Below are 27934 nucleotides of genomic sequence, written 5' to 3'. Positions count from 1 at the left end.
GCCTCCTTGTCCTCTTGCTTCTAATTCCGCCATTATCCACTCTCTTTCTTGTATTCTAGATAGCAATTCATGGCTGGAAGTGTCGCCTTCAGTTGTCCTGATCTGGTATTAAACAGAATCTGGTGTCCAGGGCTTCCCCGAGGAATGCTTGTCCATGGCCACTGCCATCTTTTTCCAAAGCCCCAGAATATATTTTAAAAATTATAAATTAGCAATAGGAAATAAATCAATAAAATGGACAAAATATTTGTAGATACTTAAGAAGAGATTTATGAATGGTCAATAATCACATGAAAAGAGAACTGACATCATTAGTCATCAGAAAAATGCAAATTAAAAACAGAATGAGATACTTCTACGCACGGCTAGAACGGCTAAAATTAAGAGGTGCTGGTGAGTCTGTGGAGTGTCTGGAACTCCTCCATGTGTTAGGGGAATTGCAAAATGGCACAGTTGCTTTGGAAAACAGTTTGATAGTGTCATAAGTTTAAATGAACACTCACCATGCAATCTGGTAATTTTACTACTAGACATTTGTCCATGATACATGAAAGCGTATGTTCACACAAAGACTCGCATGTGAACGTTCACAGCATCATGGCCCGAAACTGAAAACACCCCAAATGTCCATCAACTGGTCAGTAGATAAGGAAATCGTAGTAGATCAATACTGCGCAATCGACTCAGCAGTCAAAAATAGCAAAATGCTGAGCTTTGCAATGGCACGGACGGGTGCTAAGACGGTGAAAGTAGATAGACACAAAATGCTACGTATGGAACTGTTCCATTTCTGAGCACTCCTGGAAAAGGAAAAACCACAGTGACCATGACAGAGATCAGGTCAATGGTCACTGGAGGTGAAAGGCCAAGGAGAGGACTGATAACAAAAGGCCAGAGCAGGCGTCTAGGGCAATGGCACATTCCATGTCCTGACTGTGGTAGCAGTTACATAAATACACATGAGGACTGGGAGTGCGGCTAGAGGGCTTGCCTAGCATAGGCAAGGCCCTCAGCTCCATCCCCAGCACTGCGAAAATAAATCCATAATGCATGCATGTATATATATGTATACATAAAATTTCTAAAGTTCATTAAACTATATGCTTAACGATAAATTTTGCTTTATATAAATTATATTCAATAAAGCAAGAGTAAAAAAGAATTAGAAACAGAAAATGGAAAAAGGACATGAATAAATAATTGTTTGCAAAAAAAGTACTCCTTCCTTTCTCTTGTGGTACTAGAGGTTGAGCCCAAGAGTATTCCTCCTCTGAGCTACACCCCAATCCTTTTTTCTTTTATACTAGGTAGTAGATAAGGAAGAACCCAGTAGTGTTCTACCTCTGAGAAACATTCCCGGCCCTATTTTATTCAATTTTTGACAAGAGCCTTGTTAAGTTGCTGATGCTGGCCTCAACCTGTAATCCTCCTGCCTCAGCCTCCCAAGAACTGGGATTACAGGTGTGAGCCACCACATTCAGCTTCCCACAGTCCTTTTTGTTTTTTGTTTTTTGTTTTAATCAGGGTCTCACTAGTTGCTGAGGGGCTCACAAAGTTGCTGAGGCCAGTCTTGAACCTGAGACTGTTCTGTCTCCACCTCCCAAGTACTGGGATTACAAGTATGTGCCACTTTTAAACAGGGTGGTCTATATACCTTTGAAGAAGAGCCCAGAAATATAGCCATAGGTATAAACTGAGAATTTTCCATCCAACATGTTCTGATAGGATGCTACAGGCCCAGAGATCCTCCACTCCGACCTTTCCCAGAAAGTCCTTCAGCCCTACCATGGGGATGAGGGGGAAGGAAGGATGCACCCAGCGCACTCAGCAGCTGTCATACGGCGGCTCTGATGGGTAATCCCTGGAGAACCGCAGGGCCAGCACGGTCTGCTGGGCTGAGCGGAGGCTCACAGAGGTGACAGACGGAGGCTGAGTCCATTTCACAGTGGGCCCAGCGGGATTACAGACTTGTCCTGCAGTTACGTCACCTGCTCTAGATGACATAAAGGGACTGTGGATTTCGAGTCACTGCAAGGTCCTCACATGGGTTCTGTGATCCATGAAATGATAGGAAGGGCCAGCGGAGATGCCAACCCCCTACACAAAGAGTACACAGAAAGCAAGCGTGCTACCTGGGGAAGGCCGACTAGTGCCACCATCACCAAGAAAAGGATGGAGCAGGTTGGCTTCTACCGCCTCTCCATTAAGGCACCCGTGAGCCACTGGGCAAGCTGGTTGGGTCTCGGGAAGCGACTGTAGATTATTGCTTCAGGTGAGATGTGTCACACCTGCAAGTCAGCCTGGCCCTGGCTCCACAGCTGCAGACACAGCAAGTGCTGGCTTTCAATGCCTGTCGGCCCTTTACATGACAGGGAGGGCAGTACACCTCCTGAGCCTGACCTCCAGGCTGAGTCCACTCACCTGCTCTTTGTGTAATATGATGCCAAGGAAGCTGGACCAGGCTCGCCTGGAGGGTCCTGTGGCGTTTTACAGAGCAACATGCTCTGATAGGTGTGTCACACCCACCACGCTGGCCTATTCACTGATAACAGTGTGTATTCTATTAGTGGGCACTTCCCCAGGGGAACGGCACTGTCCGGCAGAGATGCCAGCAGGGAAGAGGCGAGGAACATAGACCGGGCAGTGGGAGAAGGACGCTACTGCTGTCCACTCAGGTCTCAAGACCTCTGGGGTCACGTGAGTCTTAGCAGCTCTACCATACGCCATCTTCATTTCCCTACCCCACCCCCGCTGCCTCAGTAGAAAGCACTGGTTTGCACCGACATCTGCAATTCCAGGTGGTGGCATAAGCACGTGACCTCTCCTGCAGGGCTCTGAGTAGCTCAAGCTCCTCCTCCCTGAGGTGGTGGGTGAAGGGTTTTCATCCCTCTCGGAGGATGCTGGAGTTCACACTCAGCTGGATATGGCCAGCAGGGGGCGCCACAGAGGGAAGGGGAGGGGGGGGTGCTGAGAAGCTCCCTGCCAGGCTGCAGCTTGGTGTCAGTCACATTCTTCTGAGACCCAGTTCATTTGTTTTGACAACTCCTTCCTCTCCCGCCCCTCCAGGAAGAAGACCTCTATGGGCTTCTCCATCCGTGGCCCTGAGCTGCCGCCCCCTGCCCTGGTGTGACTCCATCCGGCCTTCACTTGGGTCAAAGAGTCTTTCACAAACTCTCAGCCAGTTGTGGCGGTGCGCACCTGCGACCCCAGCTCCTGGGGGGCTGAGGCAGAAGGCTCGCAAGTTTGAGGCCATCCTGGCAACTGAGTGAGAGCCTGTTTCAAAATAAAAAGAGCTGGGGTGTGGCTTTATGGTAGAGCACCTCTGAGGAGATAGATAGATAGATAGATAGATAGATAGATAGATAGATAGATAGATAGGAAGGAAGAAGCAAAGAGAAACTTGCATCAACCACTCTTTTTGGCATGCCATCTTTTTCTGCCTGGGCTCTGACCAATGTTTGCCAAACTAAGAAGATCACAACTACACCCCAAAACTTTCTCACGCTTCTGCTTGGGAGCTGCATCCTTATCCCCGTCAATGACAGATTTCTTCATCCTTTGCCAGGAGGCCGTATAAAGAGAAGAGATCCTAGACATACGGGTAAAAGGGGCTCAGCACTAGCTGAGCACATCTCCACTTCATATGGTCTCAGCTAAACGGCATCTTTTTTCTATTTGTGTAGCAGCTTCTGCCAGGCTACTAATGGGGTGTGTGTGTGTGTGTGTGTGTGTGTGTGTGTGTGTGTGTGTGTGTGTGAAAGTTATCAGCGGGAGACATTTCTGACTGAAGATCTGCTCACATGATGGATGAACAAAGCACTGTTTCTGATAAATATGGGAACAGAGTTTATCCTCCCCCCTCAGCTCCTCCTCAAACCTTCTTCTTCATAACACTGGTTTCTGTTGGATCGATCCATTTATATAAAGGCCGGGAAGCACAGCATGTCGGTAATAAAGGTCAAGTTAGCTGTTCAACTACAGTCTGCATCTCATTAAAATACATATAGAAGAAAATAGCTTTAAAATATGAAATATTATTTAGCTCAAGATTATATGCCTCATTACCAAGCTGTTAGGGTTTTTAATTTAAGCCCTAGATATTGAGTATTAAAAAATAACATACCCTAAAAGACATCTATTTGTGTTTTTTTTTTTTTACTATGTGTTCTTAAATTGGATAGTGAGGATAATTTCTCAAGTCATTTTGTGAGGGGGAAGATTTTAGATTTTATGTTACTTCCATCTTTATTATTCTCTGTATTGTTTGCCTTTAGAAAAAGGAACGAGCATATGTTTTAAATTTTATTTCTTAAATTAACATGCATTCCATTTGATTCCTCGTGGTTTTGTGAGTTTTAATGTTTCCTACATTCGGGATAGAGAAGAGTGCCATCACCACAAACCCCAGGCTGCCTCTGCGGAGACGCCCTCCCCCCTCCCGGCCCTGGCACGTGTCTGAGCTCCTCTCTACCACACTGTTCCGGTTTTCCTAGGATGTCATACAAATGGCATCCTGCGGTAGCAACCCAGGAGACTGGCTTCTTCGCTTCTAACGTCTCTGACGATAACCATGCTGTGTCTATCAACAGCTCAGTCTCTTTTGCTGAAGAGGAGTCCGCTGCCTGGCTGTCTCAGGGTGCCTATCTGTGCACCCGCTGAGTTACACTGGGACGCCTCCAGGTCGGGGTAGTTAGGATTAGCTGCTATGAATTTTCACACGAGGATATTTTAGTGAGCTCTTAAATCACTAAAGGTCATATAAAATTTGCCCAATATAAACAGGGACTCATCCTGGTAAATTGACAAAAATATTAAGCCTGATTTTGAAGGTGGCTATGGTTTCTTGCAATGTTCTAAGTTGAAGGGAGGGAGGGGTCAGGGGTGATCTCTTCTAGCAGAACTGGGTGTGCCCACGCTGACACTCCCGCATCAGCAACCCCAGCCCTCCCATAGGGTGATCCCTGCATCCCACCCCTGGTCCACTTCCTAGCCCCGTGACTTCATGGCTAAATCCAGCAGCTTCTTTTGAGGAGGTGATTTATCAGCCACAAGTCTGTGACAATCACCATCTACATTCAAGAAATGGGTTAAAAACAAGTAGCTGTGATAGCACAGGAGGCTGGGTATGCTCTCTAAAAGCATAACAAAAAATAAAAGGTTGTCTGTATCAAATGGACAGACCATTTGGACAGACACTTACATAGAAATGCCCACATACAGTAGAAATCCAGGTCAGTGGGACACAGTGGAGCATGACTGCCAGCCCAGGACACAGGAGGCTGAGACAGGAGGCTCAGGAGGTAACCAGGTGTCTCCAAAAAAAATAAGAAGGGCTGGAGGTAGAGCTCAGAGGTAAAGAGCCCCTGGGTACTCTACCAAAAAAGAAAGAAAAAGGAAGAAAGGAAGGCAGGCCAGCCGGCCAGCCAGTCGATATTGATGGAATAGATTAAGAAATACAAATCAGATCAAATTAAAGATATGGCAAAGCATATCTTTATGGTAATGGGGGAAGGAAAAGATTGTTTAATATATAGTGATAGGAAAATAAATCCTCTAGAGAAGTTTTAAAATTTGGATAGCCAACTTATATTACAATGTAGTTTTTTTAGAGAGGAGGAGTAGGAGGAGAGCAAGCAAGCAGTGTAGAATAGTTTTTAATCAAACCTGGGTAAAAATGATGAATTAATATATTTTAAACAGCAGAGACATCCCCCAAAAGATGAACGTATTTCACTATACTGAAATGTAAACTTCAAAATAATGAGGTATGTTGATAAAAGAGAAATAGCCAGCCTGCAGCCTGCCGTGTGGTGAGGCCGTGTCTGGAGCCAGCAAGACTGGGCCTGGAGCCTGTCGCGTGGCGGGGCTGGGACAGGGCCTGCTCCACAGCCAAGGGCCAGTGGGTCCCTGCAACCGAGCGGCCAGGAAGCACTAGAAGCTGCTGCCGCCTCACCTCATCCCTCAGCAGATTGCCAGATCCAAGTGATCTCTATTGAAAAAATTGGTTGTGAGTGGATCATCCTGTCAGTGTTACTCACCTTCTGGCTTTCAGGATTTCAGTACGTGGTAATCAGTGTGGAAAGGACTTCCAAGGAAGAAACTGTAATGGATCAGATGTGGAGAAGTAGAAGCTCTCATACATTGTTGGTGGGATTGCAAGTTGGTGCAACCACTTTGGAGAACAGTATAGAAGATCCTCAGAAGAAGGAAAATGAACTTACATGACCCGGCCATACCACCTCTGGGTGTCTACCAGAAAGAACGAAAACCAAAACACCAAACGAATGCGTGAGCAACCATGTTCACAGCTGCACAGTTCACCATCGCCGAACCGTGGAACCAGCCAAGATGCCCTTCAACAGATGAGTGGATTTCAAAACTATGGGATGGGTACACAGTGGAATTTTGCCCAGCCATAAGGGAGAACAAAATTATGGCATTTACAGTGAAATGTCACAAAAAATAAGAAATCAGATGCTTTGACTATTGTGAAAATTCCTAATGTGCAGAAACGAGGGAGAAATGGTAACAGGAGGAACTCTAGATGAAGAAGGGACCCTACAGAGGAGCCGTGAAGGGACCGATCTGAGGAGGGGGGAGGGGGAGAGGGAAACTCTTTAAAGCACATGATGTGCTTAAACACATCAAAGCCAATCATGGGTAGGAGGGAGGGGAGGGAAGGGGTTAGGGATTGGGGAGGGGCTGATTGGGTGATATGGGCATATACTATAAAAAAAAAACCTTAACATGCATCAAGAACCACAAAAATCTTCAAATAACTATGGCAATCAAAAAGGACAAAGCTTAGGACCACATTACCTAACCTCAAACCATACTACAAAGACATAGCAATTAAAACACCCTGGTACTGGCATATAAATAGACTCACTGACCAAAAACAGAAGCAGTAATGAACTCATGCATGTATGGTCAACTTACTTTTGACAAGAGTGCCAAGCATATAGCTTGGGGAAAGGTTAGTCTCTTCCTAGAAAACGGAATAAACACAATCAGGAGGATGAAACTGGACTGTAGTCTCCTATCACACACAAAAACAGACTCAAAGAGGATTAAAGATGGAAGCAGAAGATTTGAAACTTCAAAATCGCTAAAGAAAAACATTGTTGGTCTGGGAATTTTTTTCATCTTTTTAGATTTGACCCCAAATGCACAAATAAGCAAATGGGATTATGTCAAAATAAAAAGTTTCAGCCTGGCGTGGTGGCACATGCTTGTAATCCCAGCATTTGGGAGGCTGAGACAGGAGGATCGAGGTTCGAGGACAGCCTCAGCTACTTAGTGAGGCCCTCCACAACTAAATAAAGAATAAAAAATAGGTCTGGGGTTGTAGCTTGGTGGTAGAATGCCCCTGGGTTCAATCCCCAGTACTGAAAAAAAAAAAGAAATGAATGGACGAGCCAGGCACAGTGACTCCTGTCGTACCCTTACACCCGGGAGGTGGAGACAGAAGGATTGCAGGTTTGAGGTTGTGCTAACTTAGTGAGACCCTGGTTCAAAATGAAGACCAGAAAGGGCCAGGGCTGTAGTTCAGTGGTCGAGTGCCCTTGGCTTCAATCACCAGTACCATCCCTTGCACATACACACCACAAAGAAATAAATGAATGAATAAATGTGTTCCTTTCACAAACAGCGTGTGTGTGTGTGTGTGTGTGTGTGTGTGTGTGTGTGTCTGTGTTAGTATGGAATACTATTTAACCCTTAAAAAGAAGAGAACTTGTCATTTGGGACACATGGATGGGACTGGAGAACATTACACTAAGTGAAATAAGCCAGGCTCAGAAACGCAAGTACTGTCTGCTTTCACTGACATGTGGAGGCTAACACCGTGGAACTACCAGGAGCAGAGTAGAGTTAAGGCTCCCAGAGCTGGGAAAGGAGAACGGGGAGATGCTGGACAAAGGGTCCAAGCCTCCGCTAGCAAACAGAATGAGTCATTTTTGAACTTTGAGATACATTGCATAGCATGGCGGATACAGTAACAAAATAATGTACAGTATTACAGTTTTAAAAATCTTTGAGAGTAAAGCTCAAATATTCCTACCACAATAAACCAATGTTAAGAATCTGAGATGCATGTTAATTACCTTGATTTAATTATTCCACATCACATACAGAAGTCATAACAGCACATTGCACTCCACAAATATACACAACTATAACTTGACAGATTATAATGACAAGTACGTAAAGCCAGGCATAGTGGCCCAGGCCTGTAAGCCCAGGACCTGGAAGGTTGAGACAAGAAGATTGCAGGTTCAAGGCCAGCCTCAGCAACTTAGCGAGGCCCTGTTTCCAAATAATAAATAAAACAGGGCTGGGTTCTAGCTCAGATGCAGAATGCCTCTGGGTTCAGTCCCCAGCATCACAAAAAGTAAATAAGTAAACAAACAAACAAACAGAAAAAGATTCACAGAAGTGTCCTACTCAGCTCTGTAACTCTCCTTTGCGAGTGCATTCTGGGGAAGGGGGAGGGCGGCAGCCTGGGGATGGACTGTCCCGGGATGGACTCTCCTGCGCTGCTCCCGGCTCCCGGCCTCCCCGCAAGCCCAGCAGCCTGCAGCTCCTGGCCAGGGCGCTTTCCTGCCCTCTGCCTGCACCTCCTACCTCTGGCCCTCCCTGGCTCCAGGCACCTGGCGCCTGAGGCCCAGGGGTCAGCACGTGGGGCAGTCCTCTGAGCCTCTTCAGGCCAGCAGCTCCTCTGCTTTCCTCTGGTTTCCTGTGGACTCCCTGAGCACTAATCATGGGCTACTTTTACACCATTACTTATGTTTGTTGTCACAGGGTCTCTCCACCGGCAGGTAAAGCCCGGTGAGGACAGGACTCACGTCTTCTTATTCTCCAGTGGGCTGCTAGAGCCCAGTGCTCTACCTGCTACACAGAGAGTGTTCTACAATTATTTGTTGACTGCTGAACACACATGTAAAACTAAGAACAACCCCGAGGCCCAAATGGTGGCGGCCTGGCTCCAGACATGCGCACCAGGGGACCGGGCTCCAGATGTGCGCATCGGTGCAGGGTCAGGCTTCCGTATGTGAAAAACTTGCACCCAGAGGGCTTCTAGATTTGAGGATTTTTGTGTGATATTTGCATATGCACAGAGATTTAAAATGGGACTCGAGTCTAAACACAGGTCTCATGTTCATCTTCTATACTCCCTTACACACGGCCCGAAGGGGACTCCATACGATATTTCCAGCAGACCTGCTTCTCGACTGTGACTCAGCAGGTGTGGAATTTCCCTCGTGTCGTATCACAGTGGTGCTCAAAAAGCTTCTGATTTGGGACAATTTCAGAATCTGGATTTTCTGACTACAGATGCTCTGACCGTACATAATTCACCATATTGACACCCGGGTGTTGTCTCTAAGTCCCATTCCACTGGGAATTCTGGGTAAATGCAAAAAAGGACTCAGAGACCCCTAGGTCCTGGTAACAGCAAACCGTGCCCACCTCTGCCCACCTGTGCCCACCACACCTGTCACTCCACTGAGCCACCCTGGCTTGGAACTATTTATTATTTCTATATTTTTAGCATCTACTGCAGTGTTTTGCAGAGAAAGGCACTCAATCAACGTTAGCCAAGTGACATTCGATACCTCCATGAAAGTTACAATTTTAAAGACCGTGAAGCCCGTATGAAAGATGTTTGTGATACACATTTCTATTTTTATTTTTATTTACTTTTTGGTGTTGTAATTGTACCTCACAGTGAGGTTCAATGTGATATACATGCACACAAGACTGTGTCCCCTACATTTCTATTTTAAAAGCACAATCTAAATCTGTAGGTGTCCCTTCATTATGAATATGTAGGAATGATAGACATGCATGGACACCAAGTGGAAGAGCATGTGGAACAAATAAAATCCTCAAGTGGAGGTAACTGTCTTTAATTTTTATATTACTATTAAATTGTCATTTGGCCAGACGTGGTGGTACGTGCCTATAGTCCCAGTACTTGGGAGGCTGAGATGGGAGGGTCACAGGTTTGAGGACAGCTTCAGCAACATAATGAGACTCTTAGCAATCTAGTGAGACCCCATTTCAAAACAAAAATAAAATAAGGGCTGGGGGGGGGGTAGCTCAGAGGTAGAATGTCCCTAGGTTCAATCTCCAGTACTATACACACAAAAACGATCATTTGTATAATTTTGTAAATGAGATTTAAAAAGAGATAGCTAAGTAACTTTTAGCTGTCCACGAAAGTAATTTTTGGTTCTAGAAGCCAGGGCACACGCACAGTGATTCTCCAGCACATAGGGCATCGTGGAGGAAAGTAGAGTGAGCCTGGCACGGAGCCCACGGAGCCCGCAGTGCCCATGGCGCCCCTCAGGCCGTGTCCCTGCCCTTCCTCAGGCCCCTCTTCCCCAGGTGACCCAGGCTCCTGTCCATTTCCCATTAGCTTCTGTCCCGCCTCCCATGGGAAAAGGCTCCCTGTCTTACTTAGGACACCAGGTGAGCTGGCGTGGTAGCGCACACCTGTAATTCCCGTACTTGGGAGGCTGAGACAGGAGGATCGGAGGTTCGAAGGCAGCCTCAGCAAGTAGTGAGATGAGACTTGCGTCAACCTAGGAAGATCCTGTTTCCAAATAAGAAATAAAGTTAGGCAGAGGGTGCAGTTCAAGGTAGAATGCCTCTGGGTTCCATTCCTAGGACCACAAAAAAGAAGAGAAGGACAATGAGAAGAAAACCAGGTGTGCTAAACAGGGGTTCCTTACCTAACGCTGACCCAGATATACCCTGTTTCCAACCAAAAGGAAATCAGGGGCTCTGAGAGAAATGGCTGACTCCTGGTCTCAGGCGAGAGGTGTCCAAAGATGAGCCTGGAGCACTGTTTTCCCATGCAGGGCCCAGCACCGGGCCTCGGGAGCTAAGTAGAAAGACCCCTCGCCCCGCCAGGATGGAACGATGGAGTTACGGCGTGAATAAGACCGACGGTGGATTGAAACGCACCAGGCGCGCTTCCACTCATGAATTCATGATACTTACTAATGCAAATAATAAACGCCCTGCCCACTTGGGGAGGGTGCGAGGGAGCAAGCAGAACACAAAGGGACAGGGTGGGGGGCACCCGCCTTCCCTGCGCAAACTCAGCCCCACTGTTGCCACAGAATTGGAAAAGAGAAGTTTTCATTCCAAAAGTATCCCAACCAATGAAGAAGGAGAAATGATGGGCAGAACGTCACCCCAATTCCATCGCTAGTGAACTGGCTCTAGGTTTGCTCCACAGTGATCGCTGACGGTACACACGGAGTCTGGCCAGCACAGGCTCAAACCACCTGTGATATAATCTCAGCCAAAGTAGAAAAATAAGCCCCTGGACATGGCCTGCAGGTCTATCGACTCAGCACGAGGAGTCGGGAGGGAGACAAGAGCAGAGGAAATGTCCCTATGGGTCGAAAGGGTCAAATCAGACTGTGAGAAACTCCATGCAACAAATGACCCAGACTACTTCTAAAGTCAATAAACAGCCAGGAGCAGTGGCGCACGCCTGTAATCCCAGTACCTGAGACAGGAGCATCACAGGTTCGAGGCCAGCCTCAGCAACCCAGCTAGACCCTGCTTCAAAACAAAACAAAAAGGGACCTGGAGTATAGCTCAGAGGTAGACTGCCACGGGTCCAATCCCCAATACCACACACACACACACACACACACACACACACACACACACACACGACGCCTGTAAGTCAAAAAAGAAATTGCAGCAAATCACCAAGAACAATGTAAGGACTTGATTTGGGTCCTGGTTCATGTAGAGTGGCTACACTTGAGCCCTGGCTAGATATTTATTAATAGTGTTGATAATTCTATTTGATATGAAAATAGTATTTTTTTGCCCTGGTTTTAGAACAAGTTCCCATCTTTCCGAGAGACATATGGAAATACGGTGTCTGATGTTTGTTTCAAAGACATCTGGGGTTGGGGACAATGAGTCGGGACACAGATGAAGTGAGGGGCCGGGACCTGTAACTGTCAGAGCCGGAGAGCAGGGACAGTACATTCGTTCTATTATTCTCTTTATTTTTGTATACATTTGAAATTTTCAATAATAAGCAGCCTAAAACGCTAATAAAAAATAAATGAAGCTCTTCCTTATTCTCACAGTTGACGTTTGAGGAGGAAAAAAATAATGTCAAGGAAACGCTAGAATTCTTACCTTTTCATTAACTGGAGAAAGATCCTTCTCGGTAACCGGTACACAAAAGTGTCAAGGACAACCTTTAGGTAATTCAAAGAGACGAAGCCACCTTTGGAGGTGTCCCCTGCACTGAGGGCTTTTTCAACCTTTTCGTAGGACTTTGAAAGCTGCAACAGATTGAAATGAGAGTGTCACATTCAGAAAACTCAATTTCTTGGAGCTAGCCGATGATTCTATTTTCCCCCAGACCCGTTCGCATTTCCCCTCCAAAAAATTGATCAAAAAGGTTACTCTGGCATGTTCCGAACTTCAAATGTTTAATTGATGAGCTCACTATGAAACGGTATTCCCAGGCACAGCTGCTCAATTGACAGGCAGACAAGTTTCTCAGGGAAAAAAAAAACAAAACGTACATACAATAGATCTACCTCAAATTCAATAGATCTACCTCAAATTTCAGCACTAAAAACACTTGGTGGATCTGCCAGTTTGATACATCTTTCTTAATATACTTCAAGACATTCCCTACTGTGAGCCCACGCTAAGCTTCACCCGACTAAGTCAGGCCAATCAAACACACAAGCTGGTAACATTTTATTAAAAATAGAAGTTGCTTTTATGGTAAGAAAGTTATTAATACAGGGATTACATAGACACAGTATATGTTGGACATTTCTTGAATTACTCGTTTATTTAAAAAACAGAGAATTACAAAAAGCTTGGGTGAAAGAGCTTTGTTTATTGGAGTCCTAAATGCAGAAAAGTAGGTTAGCCACCGATTTTTACATGACTCATAAAAGCACTGTGAAGACTGGCTTCGTCTCCAAAGGATTCCCTGCTGTTTATATTGACTAATAACAATATCCTCCAATATTTTCAGCCATCTTGCTTTGTCTGATTTTAGTTTTTCCTGCTGCTAACTGGAATAAAACTTAAAAAGAAAGAAGCGGGCAACTACCAACTCGGTATTAAAGGTGACTTTCTTAAAAAGCTGTAGGAATATGGACATACATGTACCAGAGCCTCTATCCACTAAAGGAATAAGAGGCAGATCTGGTGAATATTCTTTAGTGTTCACAGGAGCATTGGAAACCTTTAAAAATATTTAGAGACCTAAGTGTCTCCGAATGGACCTAAGCTTTCTAGAAAGCTGCATAAAAGTAACCTAAAATGCAGGTAATCTTTCCATTCCAGGGAGAGGGACTCTCACACACAGGAGTGAGGTCCCAGCCTGGCCCAGGGTCCACGTGTATTTACTGAATTAATGAAATCCATTTTTAATATCTTAATGACACCCGCTCTCCAATAAGGTTTTATTCAGGAGCATGTTTATGACGTGATCAAGAGTCTTTAGGATAAGAACTGGGAGTCGACAAGAAATGGTATCTTGTAACCACTTAGGAATTTCCATTGCTATCATTTATAAAGATGGCACAAGCCTTTGATTAAGAAAAACCCAAGCAATTCAGCCAAGAATAAAAAGGCAATAAAGATACCTGGAGGTCTCTCCAGCCACAGTGTTATACGCAGTGCTCCTAAAGGCTCCTAACATGATCACAATAACATCCAGCATTTGCCAAAAAATAAATAAATAAAAACCTACAAGGTTCTTGGGTTTGACAAATGCTTTCTTCACGTGGCTATGTGTCTTTACATTTTTCCATAACAATTAATATGTGTCTACATTATTCTTAGATGATATATGTATACCATTATAATCTTATTATATTTGTGGTACCGTGGGTTGAACCCAGGGCCTCGCGCACACCGGACAAGTGCTCACCACTGAGCTACACCCAGCCCCGCCGGCATGTTGTTCATGGACAGGCCAGAGTGACCCGCTGTCTGTCTTCACGCCTTCATGTTTATAAATGTTCCCCGGTCCCTCTTCTAAAGCAGATCCCTGTTGTTATTCTCTCACAACACCCTGCCCTTTGCTGTCACAACACTCAAAACTCGTGCTGCTGAGTGTGCGCACGTTTAACACCTCTCTCCTTGGCGCAAGGTCACGTGGGCTCTACGAGACTGGAGCTTGCGCCTTTTTGTTCACTAGTGATGACCTAGGGTGCCACATGTTTCTGGCATGTGGCAAGCACTCAATAAATGTTTGTTAAACGTGGACATATTTTTATCAAAACTGCTTTAAGTAAAAGTTGCAAAACATAAAAAAATGCATTCGTAAACAGGGAAATGGACATTAAAACCATAGCCGAAACAGCAGCATCTGCATGGCCTGACCAGAGTGTAAATGTCTACCCACGTCAGATGCTGGGGAGCACGCGGGACGGTGGGAACTCCAGAGGCTTTGGTGGGAGTGTAAACTGAGATGGGAAGCGTTTGTCCTGCGATTACAGAGGAAGGCTGGACCCTCTGCTGCGCTGCACGCTCTCCAGTCCCAGCGCGACTCCTGAGAACCTCCAGACCTGCGCACCAGGAGCCGGGTGCTGCGATGGCACTGGTTGGATTGACACCAAAGAAGCAGCGACCCAAACATCCACCCATAGGAAGACGCATGATCACGGAGCGTTTAGATAACAGACAGCTGTACCGAGTGGAAATTATGATATAGCTATATCCATAATACGGACGAATATCATCTGCAGCACGAACAGCATGAACACAAATGGGTTTGCAACTATAAATGGATCTGCAAGCATATGAAAAAGAGAGAGAGGAAGAGGGAGAAGGAGAGGGAGAGGGGAATGGGGAGGGAGGGGGGAGGGAGGGAGGGAGGGGAGAGAGAGAGAGAGAGAGAGAGAGAGAGAGAGAGAGAGAGAGAGAGAGAGAGAGAGGAGCAGGCAGAACAAGCACAAGAAAAGGAAAGACACAAGCAAGCAAACAAGCACCAGGCAAGAGACAAGGAGCTAAATCTGCAAGGAAACATTAAAAAAACATGAACACATCACCTGCAAATGTTTCGTGCCATAAAAATGAACTAAATAAAGATACAAATTCATTAAGAGTAAATCTTGAAAATTATAAAACAATGAAAGAGATGAGAAGGGATATTTCAGCACTAAGAAAAAGAGAAAATAAAGATAACATCATTACAGGAACTTGTAAATCGTAAACAATAAGACTAAGACAGAAGGATGGAATTAAAATTAATGATAAAGAAATGGCTTGAAAGAATCTCATCGAAGGAGAGAAATGGGACAAGAGGATTAAAGCCACTTGAGAAAAGATGACAGCTACCAAGGACAAAGATGATCCAATATAAGGATAACTGGGGAAACCCAGAGGGCAGGGGAGATGGAGGAGGGAGCAGAGGGAGAGGAAGGGGGCGAGGGGCCAGGCAATCTTAGATTCACGACACAGGACATTCTCCTGACCCAAAAGAAGAACTAAATGTGCAAGTCAGAGAACTTCACCAAGATGCTCCAAGCTGGACAGAGCTTTGTTTTATTTTGTTTAATTTTTCTTTTTCTTTTTTCTTTCTTTCTTTTTTTTTTTTTGTGGGTCTGGGGATGGAACCCAGGGGCATTCAACTTCTGAGCTACATCTCCTGCCCTATTTTTTATTCTTTATTTTGAAACAAGGTCTCACTAAGTTCCAGAGGGTCTCACTAAGTAGCTGAGGCTGTCTGCGAACCGTGGTCCTCCAGTCTCAGCCTTCCAAATGCTGGGATTACAAGCGTGTGCCACCATGCGCGGCTATTTTGTTTAATTTTAAGAATCAAGAAAAAAATACTTTGGGCCTCTAGAAAGAAAAAGAAAATCAAGCCAGGCATGGTGGTTCATGCTTGTAATCCCAGTACTTGAGAGGCTCTGATAGAAAGATTGCAGGTTTAAGGTCAGCCACAACAAATAGACTCTCATTAACCTAGTGAGATCCTGTTTCAAAATAAAAATAAAATAGAGCTGGGAGTGTAGCTTGGGGGTAGAATGCCCTTGGGTTCAGACCCCAGTGCCACACAAAAAAAAAAAAAAAAAAAAGGAAAGAAAAAATAAAAGAAAAAGAAATCAGCAACAAAGAGGAAGAGATCAACCCCAGGCTCCTCACATTCAGCACTATAAGACAATGGAAAATATTTACAACACTACAAAGAAAAGGAAGTGTGGTGGAGAATTATACCCAGCTGAACTGTTGCTCAAGGATAATAGCAAAGGGCTCATGGTCTCAAATACGCAGAAAACAAAGGGAATAGAGTACCCGTGAGCCTTTCTCAAGGAAATTACTTGACAATGAAACCCAGCCAACCAAAAAAATAAATCAAAGTAAAGAACTCTGAGAGGCATAAACTGTGCTAAGCACTCAACTACCACGACGTGCATTGCATTTGTGCAAACGGCAAACAAAGGCAAAGCAACCAGGGAGATTATGGCAACAGCCTAAAATATAAACATTAGCAACTCTGACTAAAAAGTACCCAAAACTGTCGAAACTGTGCCGGGGGGGGGGGGGGGGGGGGAGTCCTCTGTCGGAAAGCCAGCCCCGCTGTGAACAGAAGCAAACTTCAGAAACGTCCACATTTCTCCAGAGCCAGTGCTATCCTTAATCCATTTCCTTGTGTTGACGTCCCTTTGGAGACTTAATAAGTCTTGTGGGAAAGAAATTGTTGTCAAAAGTTCAGAAAGGTCTTCGGCTTCCCTGGGTTCAGACCGTGTGGGGAAGCGCAGGACGCTGGGGCTGCCTGTTCTGGCTGCTTTAAACTTGGCCCCCGGACTTACCCGCGGGTCCTCCATCTCTGCCGGCCTCTGTGCCCTGCCTCAAGATGGAGAGACGCGACAGGACGGAATTCACAGAGCTGCCGGGGAGCCCGAGAACCCCGCCCAGAGCAGGAAGACCCAGAGCCAGAGAAGGAGCATGGTGATGGTGGCGTTTGCTTTTCTTCCAGTACAGTTAAAGAAATTTAAATATGTTTTATTTTTTAAAAAGAAGCATGACCATCTTATGAAATTGTTTCTATCTATTATCTGTTGGTAAATCAACTCGCCTACCCACTGAAGCAGGTCTTAGTGGCTTTCTTAATCTGTCTTCTTGTACTAACATCCTAGTACACAGGAATAGTGAGAGGTCTGGAATTAAGTTCACCTACAGCTGCCTCTGGTGGTTTCTGGGTGGTGGACCGGGAATCATTTATTACCTGAGTATTTAAGCTTTTCAGAATTGCTTACATGTTTTGTAATGGTCAAGTATTTTGTAATGGCCATATTTTAATGAAGACAATAAAGTTAACAACTTGAGGAAACAAATGTAATCAGTTTACCAACAGATATTACAGTGTTCATTTCTCTAATACCCTTATCAACACTGGCTTCGTTCTCTTCCTCATTGAAGTTTTATGTTAATAATAATGGGAGTTTAGTGACATCGTCCATGTGCCATATTTGGTCACGCTGATCGTGTGCTTACATGATATTTTGCTGTCCGTGATAATTTCCATTTTCATAGAGCCAAACTCCATCTTTTTCTTTATGGATTTTGGGTTCTGTGCTTGAAAGATATTTTTAAATTTCAAAAACAAACGTTTTTCACCAGGACTGGGGGGCTGGGGATGTAATACAGTGGTAGAGCACGTGCCTAGCATGGTTTGAACTCCAGCGGCAATAAACAAAATAACAACAACAAAGCGCACATATAATAAAAGGCAGAACACACAAAAAACTTTCTCCCCCACATTTATCTTTTTTATTATTGTAATAGCCGATGCACGTAGAATTTAGGTGGAAAGTAGAAGGTTATGGGCTTTTTCATCCTGAATATATGGCTAATGAGTTATCTCAGTTATAATTACTGAATAATACATCCCCTGCCCCTACTATACTTTATGTAAGTGCCTCATACCATATGCTAAACTCATATATACAAACTGATCAGTCATTATCCAAGTACTCCTTTAAATCAGTCTGTATGACCATTGCTGTCATAATGGTTAAGCCTTTGTAGAATATTTTACATGTGGCAAGATAAGTTCTCTATCATAATTTTTTTTTTTTTTTTGGTGGTACTAGGGGTAGAACCCAGGGGCTTTCTACCTCTGGGCTATACTCCCAGGCCTATTTTATATTTTATTTGGAAACAGGGTCTCACTAAGTTGCTGAGAGCCTCACTAAGTAGCTGAGGCTGGCTTCGAACCTGTGCGATCCTCCTGTCTCAGCCTCCCAAGCGCGGGGATTACAAGCGTGCGCCACCACGCCCGGCCTCTCTATCATAATTTTTCAAAAGGAGTATGTACACACATGCATGCACGCATAGACACACACATATACATATGCTTCCAGAAAGAAATATACATACATATATATTTCCTGATTTAGAGAGAACAATAATTTAAATCTTCCAATCCAAGAATAGAAAAAGCCTCTTTAAGTTTTCTTTTATGTTACTCAACCAAATTGTGCCAGTTTGTTACATAAGTGTATGTGTTTCTCATGAGAGCTGGCATGTAAGTAGCACAGAGGGTGAACTTAAAAGCCAATTCTCTGCGCTGTCAGTGTTATCACTAGCGCTTGATGAGGAGGTGTCCCCATTTGAGAAGACGTAGGGAGGACAAAGCAAAGTCTGGAAACAGTGCCTAGAACTCACAATTTCACAGCGTTGTCTACCTGTCCGTGTCACACTTGGGGGACTGTGGCTTTGGGAAAACATTCTTACCTCCTGGCAAAAGGTCTTTTCAATGTCATCTAAGGAGTAGTTTTTCCAGAGATCTTCAGATGACACAGAATTGGGGGTGTGTCCCCTCTTGGAATTTTTGGCTTGTTGATGATCCCGTGAGAACTCTATTTTAACGACAACAACAAAGAGCTTTATTTAATCACACTGTCAAAGGTACATCGTCTGTTGATAAAAAAAAATTAAGAATTAAATACACCAAGAAATACGTTATACTGAACGACTTAGGAAAATAAAATTAGTCTAACCTCTATCATATTCTAGGATAAACAGTGAAAGGTACACTAGAGTAATAAAACCATAAAAGTAGTAGAAGAAAATTATGATGACAGTTACACAGTACATAATATTCATATAAGAAGGACTTTTCGAGGAAAACATTAAAGCCAGAAATCATCTAAATAATGGATAGGTCTGACAGTATAAATATTTAATTTTTGTTTGGTTGAGAATTCACACAAATAACACTGAAAGAAAAAAGTGGAAAAGGTATTGTTAATATACATGTAGGTTTATTTTCATAACCTGTGAGTAGTTCTTAAGAATAATAAAGTAAATATAAATATCCAGTAGACTCCTTGGGTCAGAGACAGGTAATTCACATAAAAAAGAAATTAAAAGTCCAATAAATATATGAAAACTGCTCAAACTCAGTGGTAATTTTATTTATTTATTTATTTATTTATAGTTTTTATTTTTTATTTTTTTTTAATTTTTGGGGCAGGAAGGTGTATCTGGGGAAAGCCATACATAAAGGGACAAATACTCCCAACTCTTCTCCATAAGCGTACTAATTGGGACCCCATATGTCACCTATGGAACCATGTACATTAGAACCTGGTGGTTTTACCTTTTAGTCTTGTTCGTTCCAGGGGATAGTACTATAGGTGTAGAGCTACAGGTCTTTGCTCAACATGTTGTCAAAGCTTTACATACATCCTGTCTGGCTCTTTTCCTTTTAATGGACAAAAGCCACCCAAATGTGGAAGGTGGTTTTCTAGAATAGAATGGCATTGGTCATCATCAGTCCTGCACAATGTGTGCTTTTTCAGCGCATGCGTTCCAGACCAGCAGCGGCAGGTCGTGCAAATCTTATCAGAGATAGATTCAGAGGCACATGCTATTCAGTTCAGTGGTCATTTTAAAAGTCTGACTTTAAAAAGTTAACACATTTTCTACTTGCCAAACAGGCAGGACTTAAAGAGAATGTTGAGGGCCAATTCTGGCTTAGGTATAAGAAAACTGGTATTTGAAGGTCCTCTAGTCCTCTTCTAGGACTTTATACTCATGGACTAGTAGACCCCTCAAAAAATGTATATGGACAGGGACATTTCCCGCCCTGAAAAAAAAAAAAAGGAAACACTCTAACTACCCATTAGCAAAGGAAGAATTTTATAATTAATGGTTCATCAGGCCTATAAAATAAGACCTGGACATTAAAAATGAAAGATGCATGTATAATTTCATAAATGTGGAAATTTCCCTTGCTACACAGTGTTTCATGATTGAAAAAGGACAATTAACATAATTTTCACTTTAATACTGATTTCGTATATCTCCCTATTCATCCAGCCATCCATGTATATGCAACAGGGAAGAGCAATCTGAGAGGATAATGCGGCCGGCGGAATACAGCGGGAGGCTTCAGGAAGCAGGATTACAGGGGATTGCTGTTTTGTGTTTCTGTGTTTTTTGGCTTTTGTCAAACAAGCATGTATTACTTTTATAATGAAAGACAATCAAATAAATCTAAAATATAACCATTTTCTCCTGCGAAGTCGACTGCAGAGAGTCACAAATGGTTTTCCAGATCTATTGCCTAAAATGTCAGCAAATAAGCTCTGGCCTAATTAAGCTCACTTCATTCAGCTGCCGCTGACAACCTGCCTGTCACTAGAACCCCAGTGCCTATTTCCAAGAAAGACAAGAAAAAGTCTCCTGCAGTGGGCCCCTCGGGGACATCATAGAACACGCAGTTGGTCTTTCCCACCTGGCCGGGGATGCTCTGACCTCCCAGGGGGCCGATCACTGACGTGTGTGGACTCAGAAGGTGCAGGCCACAAGGGGCTGTGTTGAAAGACAGGCATCAGATTTGGTCCAGCTCACCAGGGTTGGTAGCCTGGCTTCATCCTGCCTCACTCCACTCTGCCATACGGGGACACACACACACTCACGGCGCTCTGTCTAAACAACCACCAGGTTCTGAGAGTGGAGAGGTTGGCAAGGTGTGAGCCGAGGTGTGCCCCTGGGAGGCGCCGCTGGGAACTGTGCAGCAGGCGGGACGCGGCCACCTCCCCTTCCTCGGTCCCCTCTCTACACAGTGATGCTGGCTCCCTTTTTCCAGGGCAGCTTAGCCATTCCTTTCACGTTCTGCTTTCCCCAGACCTCTATGGAAGGATTCTTTTCTTCTTTTTTTCAGTGCTGGGGATGGAACCCAGAGCCTCATACACACTCGGTGCCCGAGCTCGGGCCCCAGCCCCTCTCTGAGGGGTTCCTGCTGGCTCCAGTGAGTGGTGGAGAGAAGTGGTTTAGGTCTACCCAGGGGCAGCAAGAGGGAAGCTGCCCCCATAGCATTCCTTCACCTGCCCAAATAGACGGAGCTTTTGACAAGCAAAGTGATGATGGCGACTTAAGAACTCAAGTGTAGCCCAAACAGAAATATGCAAGGTGACAGCAGGTACTGTCACTGTTTGGGAAAGTCAAAGGGAGTGGGAGGCTGCAACTAGAGGCTCCCTACAGAGGCCAGGATGCCACTGGGCCGAGGAGCCTCTCTTGGTGGTTAGGTCTCATGTAACGCTTTTCCCCAAAATAAGAATATACAGCAGCAAATTCTATCTCATCATTCCCAGTCCATACAGGGAGTTCATATTGATGTTAGAAATGAATACAAAGAATTACATAAATCTGGGCGTGGTGGCGCATGCCTGTCATCCCAGCATTTGGGAGGCTGAGACAGGAGGATCACGGTTTGCGGACAGCCTCAGCTACTTAGTGAGGCCCTCTGCAACTCAGTGAGACCTTGTTTCAAAATAAAGAATAAAAAATAGGGCTGGGGTTATAGAATAAAAAATAGCTTGGAAGTAGAATGTCCCTGGGTTCCATCTCCAGTAATGAAAAAAGAAAAAGAAAACATATTGTTTAAAACTGGTGAGTTAGCATATCACTGTAGAAGAATTAGAGGCTGTATAGACTTTATTTCTCTGTCCCTGCCCAAGGCTGGGGCAGACACATAGGGAGCACACACCTGCAGGGACTCTTCGTCAGTAACAGGCAGAACCTTCCTCACCGCACAGGGGGCCCAGATTTGATTACCAGCTTGGCCGCTCCAGAGCTAAGTGTCCAACCTGGGGCTCTGTTTACTCATTTGCAAAAAGAGGGAGAGAATATCTATGCCACAGGGGTGCCGCGAGGATTCTAGGTGCTAATGGACGTCCTTGCTGGACTCTGGATAGACAGCCAGCAATCTGAGTGACGGATCAACGAATAGGGAACTTCTTAGTGATAGGAGAAATGGTAGAACATAAGAGGGGAAAAAAACCCTCAGCAAGATGGTGAAATTCAGGAGCAAATTAGAAAAAAAAATTACTTCCAGTATAAAATATACTATTATTAACATCAGTCACCATGAAATTTGCCGAGAGATACAAAGTGTTCTCACCACACACAAAACGTCGTCTGTGCGAGGCGAGGATCTGTCCACTAACTTGGCCGCAGAATCACTTCACGATGTATACGCGCCTCATCGTGTTATGTACTCACATGTCAATTACATCTCAATACAGCTGGAATAAATCATTCCAGAAATAAAGACTCAACTAAAAGAAATACAAGAGCAAGTAAATGCAAGAGTAATAGGAGGCGAAATAAAAATAACATCAGGGAAATAAAGGAATAGGGGAAGAAAGAGAAGAAAGGAAAGAGGAAAGGGAGGAGGGGAGGAGGAGAGGGAAAGGAGGAAGGCAGAGGCAGGCAGGCTCGTGAGAAAGAACCTCCAAAGGAGAACAAAGAAACCGGATCCAAGACACACACGGTGCGAATCATGAAGCAGAAAATCAAACAATGGAGCAAAGAAAAATACTAAAAATTACAACTTAGGAATTTTTTTCTAAAATAAAGAAGACTCAACTCTGCACATTTAAATATTCTATGATGTACTTAGAAAACCAACTGTGAATGTCTAATACCATGGCATATTCTTGCAAAAGTACTAGACTTAAATTTTCTTAAAAATCCCTGGACATCCAGGCACAAAGTTCAAGTTACACCTCGGGCACTGGAACGTGACCGGCTTCAGGCTCCTCAGCAGAGCGTCGTGTCATCAGACAACTGGATAAAGAAATGTGGGACATCGAAGAAAACTTGAGCCAAGGATTCCATATCCAGAATCGCTGACTTTTCAAGTGTGAAGGCCAGAGACTTAGGAATAAGTAAGAAATCAGAGAATATCTTTCCCATGAGCATTTCCCGAGGAACCTACTAGAAATTACGCTTGAAAGGAAGCACCAGCTGAACAGACGTGGGACGCTTCCACGCCTGACGTGGTCATCTTGTGGGAACCGGGTCGGCGAGATGGCCAGACCCACCTCTGGGCGACTTGAGCAGAAAAAGGGAGGTGAGCCCAGCTGCCCATGGCCGTGAGCCAGGTAGCACTGCCCTCTCTTGTTGATGCTCTGGGGCCTGCTTCCTCGGCTTTTCCCAAAACAAGCCGGTCAGGTGGGAATTCAAATTAGCCAAACAAAATGATTTCTAACATACCAAGCCAGAGGGCCCTGTGGATCCTGGTAAGTTCAGTGTGGACTGAGGATTCTGAGCAGACGGGACAGCAAGGAGAAGATGGGCAGCTGGGGCCAGGACTGCTGTGTCCTTCCCTGGTACTAACCGTGAGGAGTCTGTCCTGGAGCTGTAGGGTGATGTACCAGAGCCCCAAACTACTGCGTCTCGTGTGTGTGTGTGTGTGTGTGTGTGTGTGTGTGTGTGTGTGTGTGGTACTGAAGGTTGAACCCAGGCCATTCCACCTCTGAGCCACATCCTCAGCCCTGTTTTATTTTTAATTTTAAAACAGGGTCTCATTAAGTTGCTGAGGGCCTCAGTTGTTGAGGCTGGCTTTGAATCTGCGATTCGCTTGTCTCAGCCTTCTAAGTACTGGGATTATAGGCATGCACTACCATACCAGCACTACCGCATCTTTAATTTAGAACACACACACACACACACACACACACACACACACACACACAAGGATTTTTCTTGTTACTTAAGAATATAGATTTAAAATATAAAAGTTAGCCAGATGTGGTGGCGCACACTTGTAATCCCTGCGGTTGGGAGGCAGAGACAGGAAGATCGCTCTGGTGTGAAGCCAGCCACGCTAGCTTAAGAGACCCTGTTTCCAAATAAAAAAAGTATTAAAAAAATAGGTCTGGGAGTGTCGCCCGGAGGTAGAAGGGCTTCCAGAAACCCCAGTACCACAAAAAAAAAATAAAATAAAACATAAAAGTTATAAAATAACTTTTATATTTTATAATAAAATAAGTATTCAATAGGAAAATAAGTGACTATGTTTTTCTGTTTTTATGAATAAAATATTTTATTTTTTTATTTTATTTTATTTTATTTTATTTTTGGTGGTACTGGGGTTCCTGGAAGCCCTTCTACCTCCGGGCTACACTCCCAGACCTATTTTTACATTATTATTTGGAAACAGGGTCTCCTAAGCCAGCGCGCGCGGCTGGCTTCGAACCTGCGCGATCCTCCTGTCTCTGCCTCCCAAGCGCGGGGATTACAAGCGTGCGCCACCACGCCCGGCATGAATAAAATATTTTTAAGATGATCTCTGGGGCCGAGTCATGGGGGACAGATGAGAGTAAGCTCAGGCCAGGACTTTGCCAGCTAGGAGGGAGCCACGGAAACTGAAGGTTAGTGCTGTGGGAGCAGGAACATGGGGGAGAGTGATGGGACGCGGTCCTACACTTGATCAGACCAAGGGGCCTTTCACTGTGAGATGCACCATTGTTTCACAGATCATCAATAAGGTCTGCTGCCAAATACTGATAAAATGCAGAGAGAGAGAGAGAGAGAGAGAGAGAGAGAGAGAGAGAGAGAGAGAGAGAGAGAGAGAGAGAGAGAGAGAGAGGAAGGAGGAGGAGGAGGAGGAGGAGGAGGAGGAGAGAGTAGGATCACATGGTGAAACTGACACTGTATTATAGGACTTGTCCTCTCACCAGGTCTGGTAGGAAGACAGAGTGGGCAGGTGGGCAGGATTTCAGGGGCACCTGGGGTGCCCGCCCCAGGGAAGCGGACAATCCCTGATACAGGGGAACAGCCTCTGCGAGAGAGCCGCGGAGTCTGAGACCTCACTCGTGGCAAGTTTCCAAATGATCCAGATGCACAAAGCCGTGTTACAGAAAGCACAGCCTTCCCATGTGCACAGGCATTACGGGAAAGTTCCAGACTAAATAAAGCTTCCGAGACATTTCCCATGCCCAAATGGAGGCCCCAGACTGTCTCTGCAGCTCCAGGCCATTCCTCACCCCAGAGAAGCGGTGTTCAGGTTCTCTCTCCTGAACAAAACCCGACCCTTTTCCAGAACATAACTGGACCCTTTCTCTGGAACATGACCCCCTTTTTATCACACGCTCCTTTTACACTGCTGCCAATTCCCCAAATGAACCTCCTGTACTGCCCTACACATACGTTCCGTTTGAATTCTTTCTCTCAAGAAGAAAGAAAAGGGGAAGAGAGATCGCCACCCTTTAATATTTCTAGGAGAGATTGTTGCCCAGCAATAATAAGACCTAATGAAATAGGTAAAAACAAATTGAAATAGGTAAAAACAAATTGAAATAGGTAAAAAATTGAAATAGGTAAAAACAAATAGTTTTCCCAGCAGAAAACAATGATAAACTCTGGGCAAAATAGAAACAAAGCAATCTGGAGGCACCGGGAGCAGCTGAAAGCAGACAGCAGCTGAAGGCGAGGAGGACCAGAGGACCAGCAAGCCCAGTGCCCCGTCCTTTGGCTTTCCGCCTGAGGCAGGCCACAGCCGCAGGGGCCGTGTTGGGCACTCAGAGGTCTGCTGGCTTTAGGATCCAGAAAAGAGCTCAGGGCTGCTGCAGCTGCAGGAAAGTACAGAGGACAGCCCCTCAAAGAAGAGAGGCCTAGAGCGGTCTCTCCAGATCTGTGAGTGAACTTTGCCCAAATCTCTGGGCGACCTCTGAAGATAAATGTGCCGGACAGACAGCGGGCTGCCCGGGCAAGATGACAGCACAACACTTGGCTTTTCTTAAGTTATTAATATGCTCTCTGTAAAGTTCTATAGAACTAGTCTAAAAGGAAAACCTTGCATTTCATTAAGATAATTCCCTGTTTCTGCTGTCTCTATCTTCTGTATCTGCTAAAACAAAAGCTTAAATTCCACAGAGGAACATAAGAGAATCCCTATTCTCTGTAATGCTAAAGTTACCATTATCAGGATAAATTCCAGAATTATCACAACAGGAAAACATGATCTACATTTAAAGAAAAATCTAATCAATAAAGACCAAACGCTGAGATGACATAAATGTTGAAATTAGCAAATAAAAAAAAATTAAAGCATTTTAAGAGTCTTACATTTTTAAAATATGGTGTTTAAAAATATATACTTCCAGCCGGGCGTGGTGGCGCACGCTTGTGATCCCTGAGCTTGGGAGGCTGAGACAGGAGGATCGCACAGGTTCAAAGCCAGCCTCACTGGCTTAAGAGACCCTGTTCCCAAATAAAATATAAAATAGGTCTGGGTGTGTAGCCCGGAGGTAAAAGCAAATATATATATATATATACATATACATATGTATATGTATATATATATATATATATGTATATATATGTATATATATATATATGTATATATATATGTATATATATATATATATATATAATTTCCACACCAAGCATTAGTGGTACATACCTGCAATCCCAATACTTAGGAGGCTGAGACAGGAGGATTGCAGGTTCAAGACCAGCCTCAGCAACTTAGTGAGACTCTCAGAAACCTAGAGAGACCCTTTTCTGAGCAAAAAATAAAAATAAAAAAAAATTAGTAAAGGGTTTAGGATGTATCTCGGAGATAGATTGTCACTGGGTCCAATCTTCAGTACCACAGACACACAGAGTGCATACTTTTAGTGAATGTAGACAGGAAACTTCAGCAGAACTAGGGAGGCGATGGCAGTGTATTCTGTGTTCATGGCATGAAAGCACAATGTAAGGTGGCGATATAACAAGGGACAGGACAGAAGAATCGGAAAAATGCTGCTGTGAAGTCCTTACGCTTCATGGGAATCCATAATATTATTTGAAGGTAGATTCTGATTAATTAAAGATGTATATTGTAAACCCTAGAACAAGCACACAAAAAATAAATAAAAGGTCAATAAATAAAGCAAAATAGAAATGCTCGACTTACCCAAACTTTTTGAAATTAATGAAAACTTTATAGGAATACAAGGAGGGGGTGCTGGATAGAGAAAGAAGAGAAGAAAACACACTGTACAAAAGAAGAGGCCCCACCTTGAAAGAAAATGTAAATCAAAACAAAAAGTATGGAATGTCTTGCCAGGTGCAGTGGTGTATACCTGTAAACCCAGAACTTGGGAGGCAGAGACAGGAGGATCACAAATTTGAGGTCAGCTTCAGAAACTTAGTAAGACTGTTTCAAATTTAAAAATAAAAGTGTTCAGAGTATAGCTCAGGGGTAGAATGCCTCTGGGTTCAATTCCCAGTACCAAAAACAAAACATTTAGAAAATGACTTGCTAAGAACATGAATTTGATAAAATAAGAGCTCAATGATAAGATAATAAACAATAAAATGAGATAAGAAATGACACCTAAGGAAATGCCACACAGTTAAGAAATTAGAAACAGCAAGGAATAGAACAGAAGACGCAAAATGATCATCATGAATACAAAGGGAAATGATAAGAAAAATACAGCCCTTGGAGAGAATTTAACAGACATGGAAAATCGACAGGTCAGCAGGGATAATCTATATTGTTGAGGTTAAAATCTAGAATATGAATGATTTATTCAAAGATATATAATATTACTTTAAAAATCTTGAAGAGAGAATAAAAGTTGCTAATTGAAAATATACTGTGCTCGGCTGGGCGTGGTGG

The 27934-nt window shown here is 44.1% G+C and overlaps 1 protein-coding gene across 1 annotated transcript in view; it reads right to left on the bottom strand.

Annotated features, from left to right (window-relative positions):
• Nucleotides 1-27934, bottom strand: part of EFCAB6 (EF-hand calcium binding domain 6) — a gene marked incomplete at its 3' end in the record, with an annotated part of 234913 nt that overhangs the window by 140828 nt on the left and 66151 nt on the right. Inside the window, exons 8-9 of the mRNA XM_080704765.1 lie at nt 18760-18884; nt 12181-12329 (exon numbers count right to left, since the gene is read on the bottom strand). Coding sequence (XP_080560891.1) covers nt 12181-12329; nt 18760-18884 — 274 coding nt within the window. The remainder of the gene's footprint in view (nt 1-12180; nt 12330-18759; nt 18885-27934) is intronic.

The sequence above is a fragment of the Muscardinus avellanarius genome, assembly GCF_963383645.1.
Source record: "Muscardinus avellanarius genome assembly, chromosome: 11".
NCBI classification, from domain to species: domain Eukaryota; kingdom Metazoa; phylum Chordata; class Mammalia; order Rodentia; family Gliridae; genus Muscardinus; species Muscardinus avellanarius.
The sequence above is the reverse complement of the archived record's forward strand: the minus strand, read 5'-3'. Positions and strand labels throughout refer to the sequence as shown.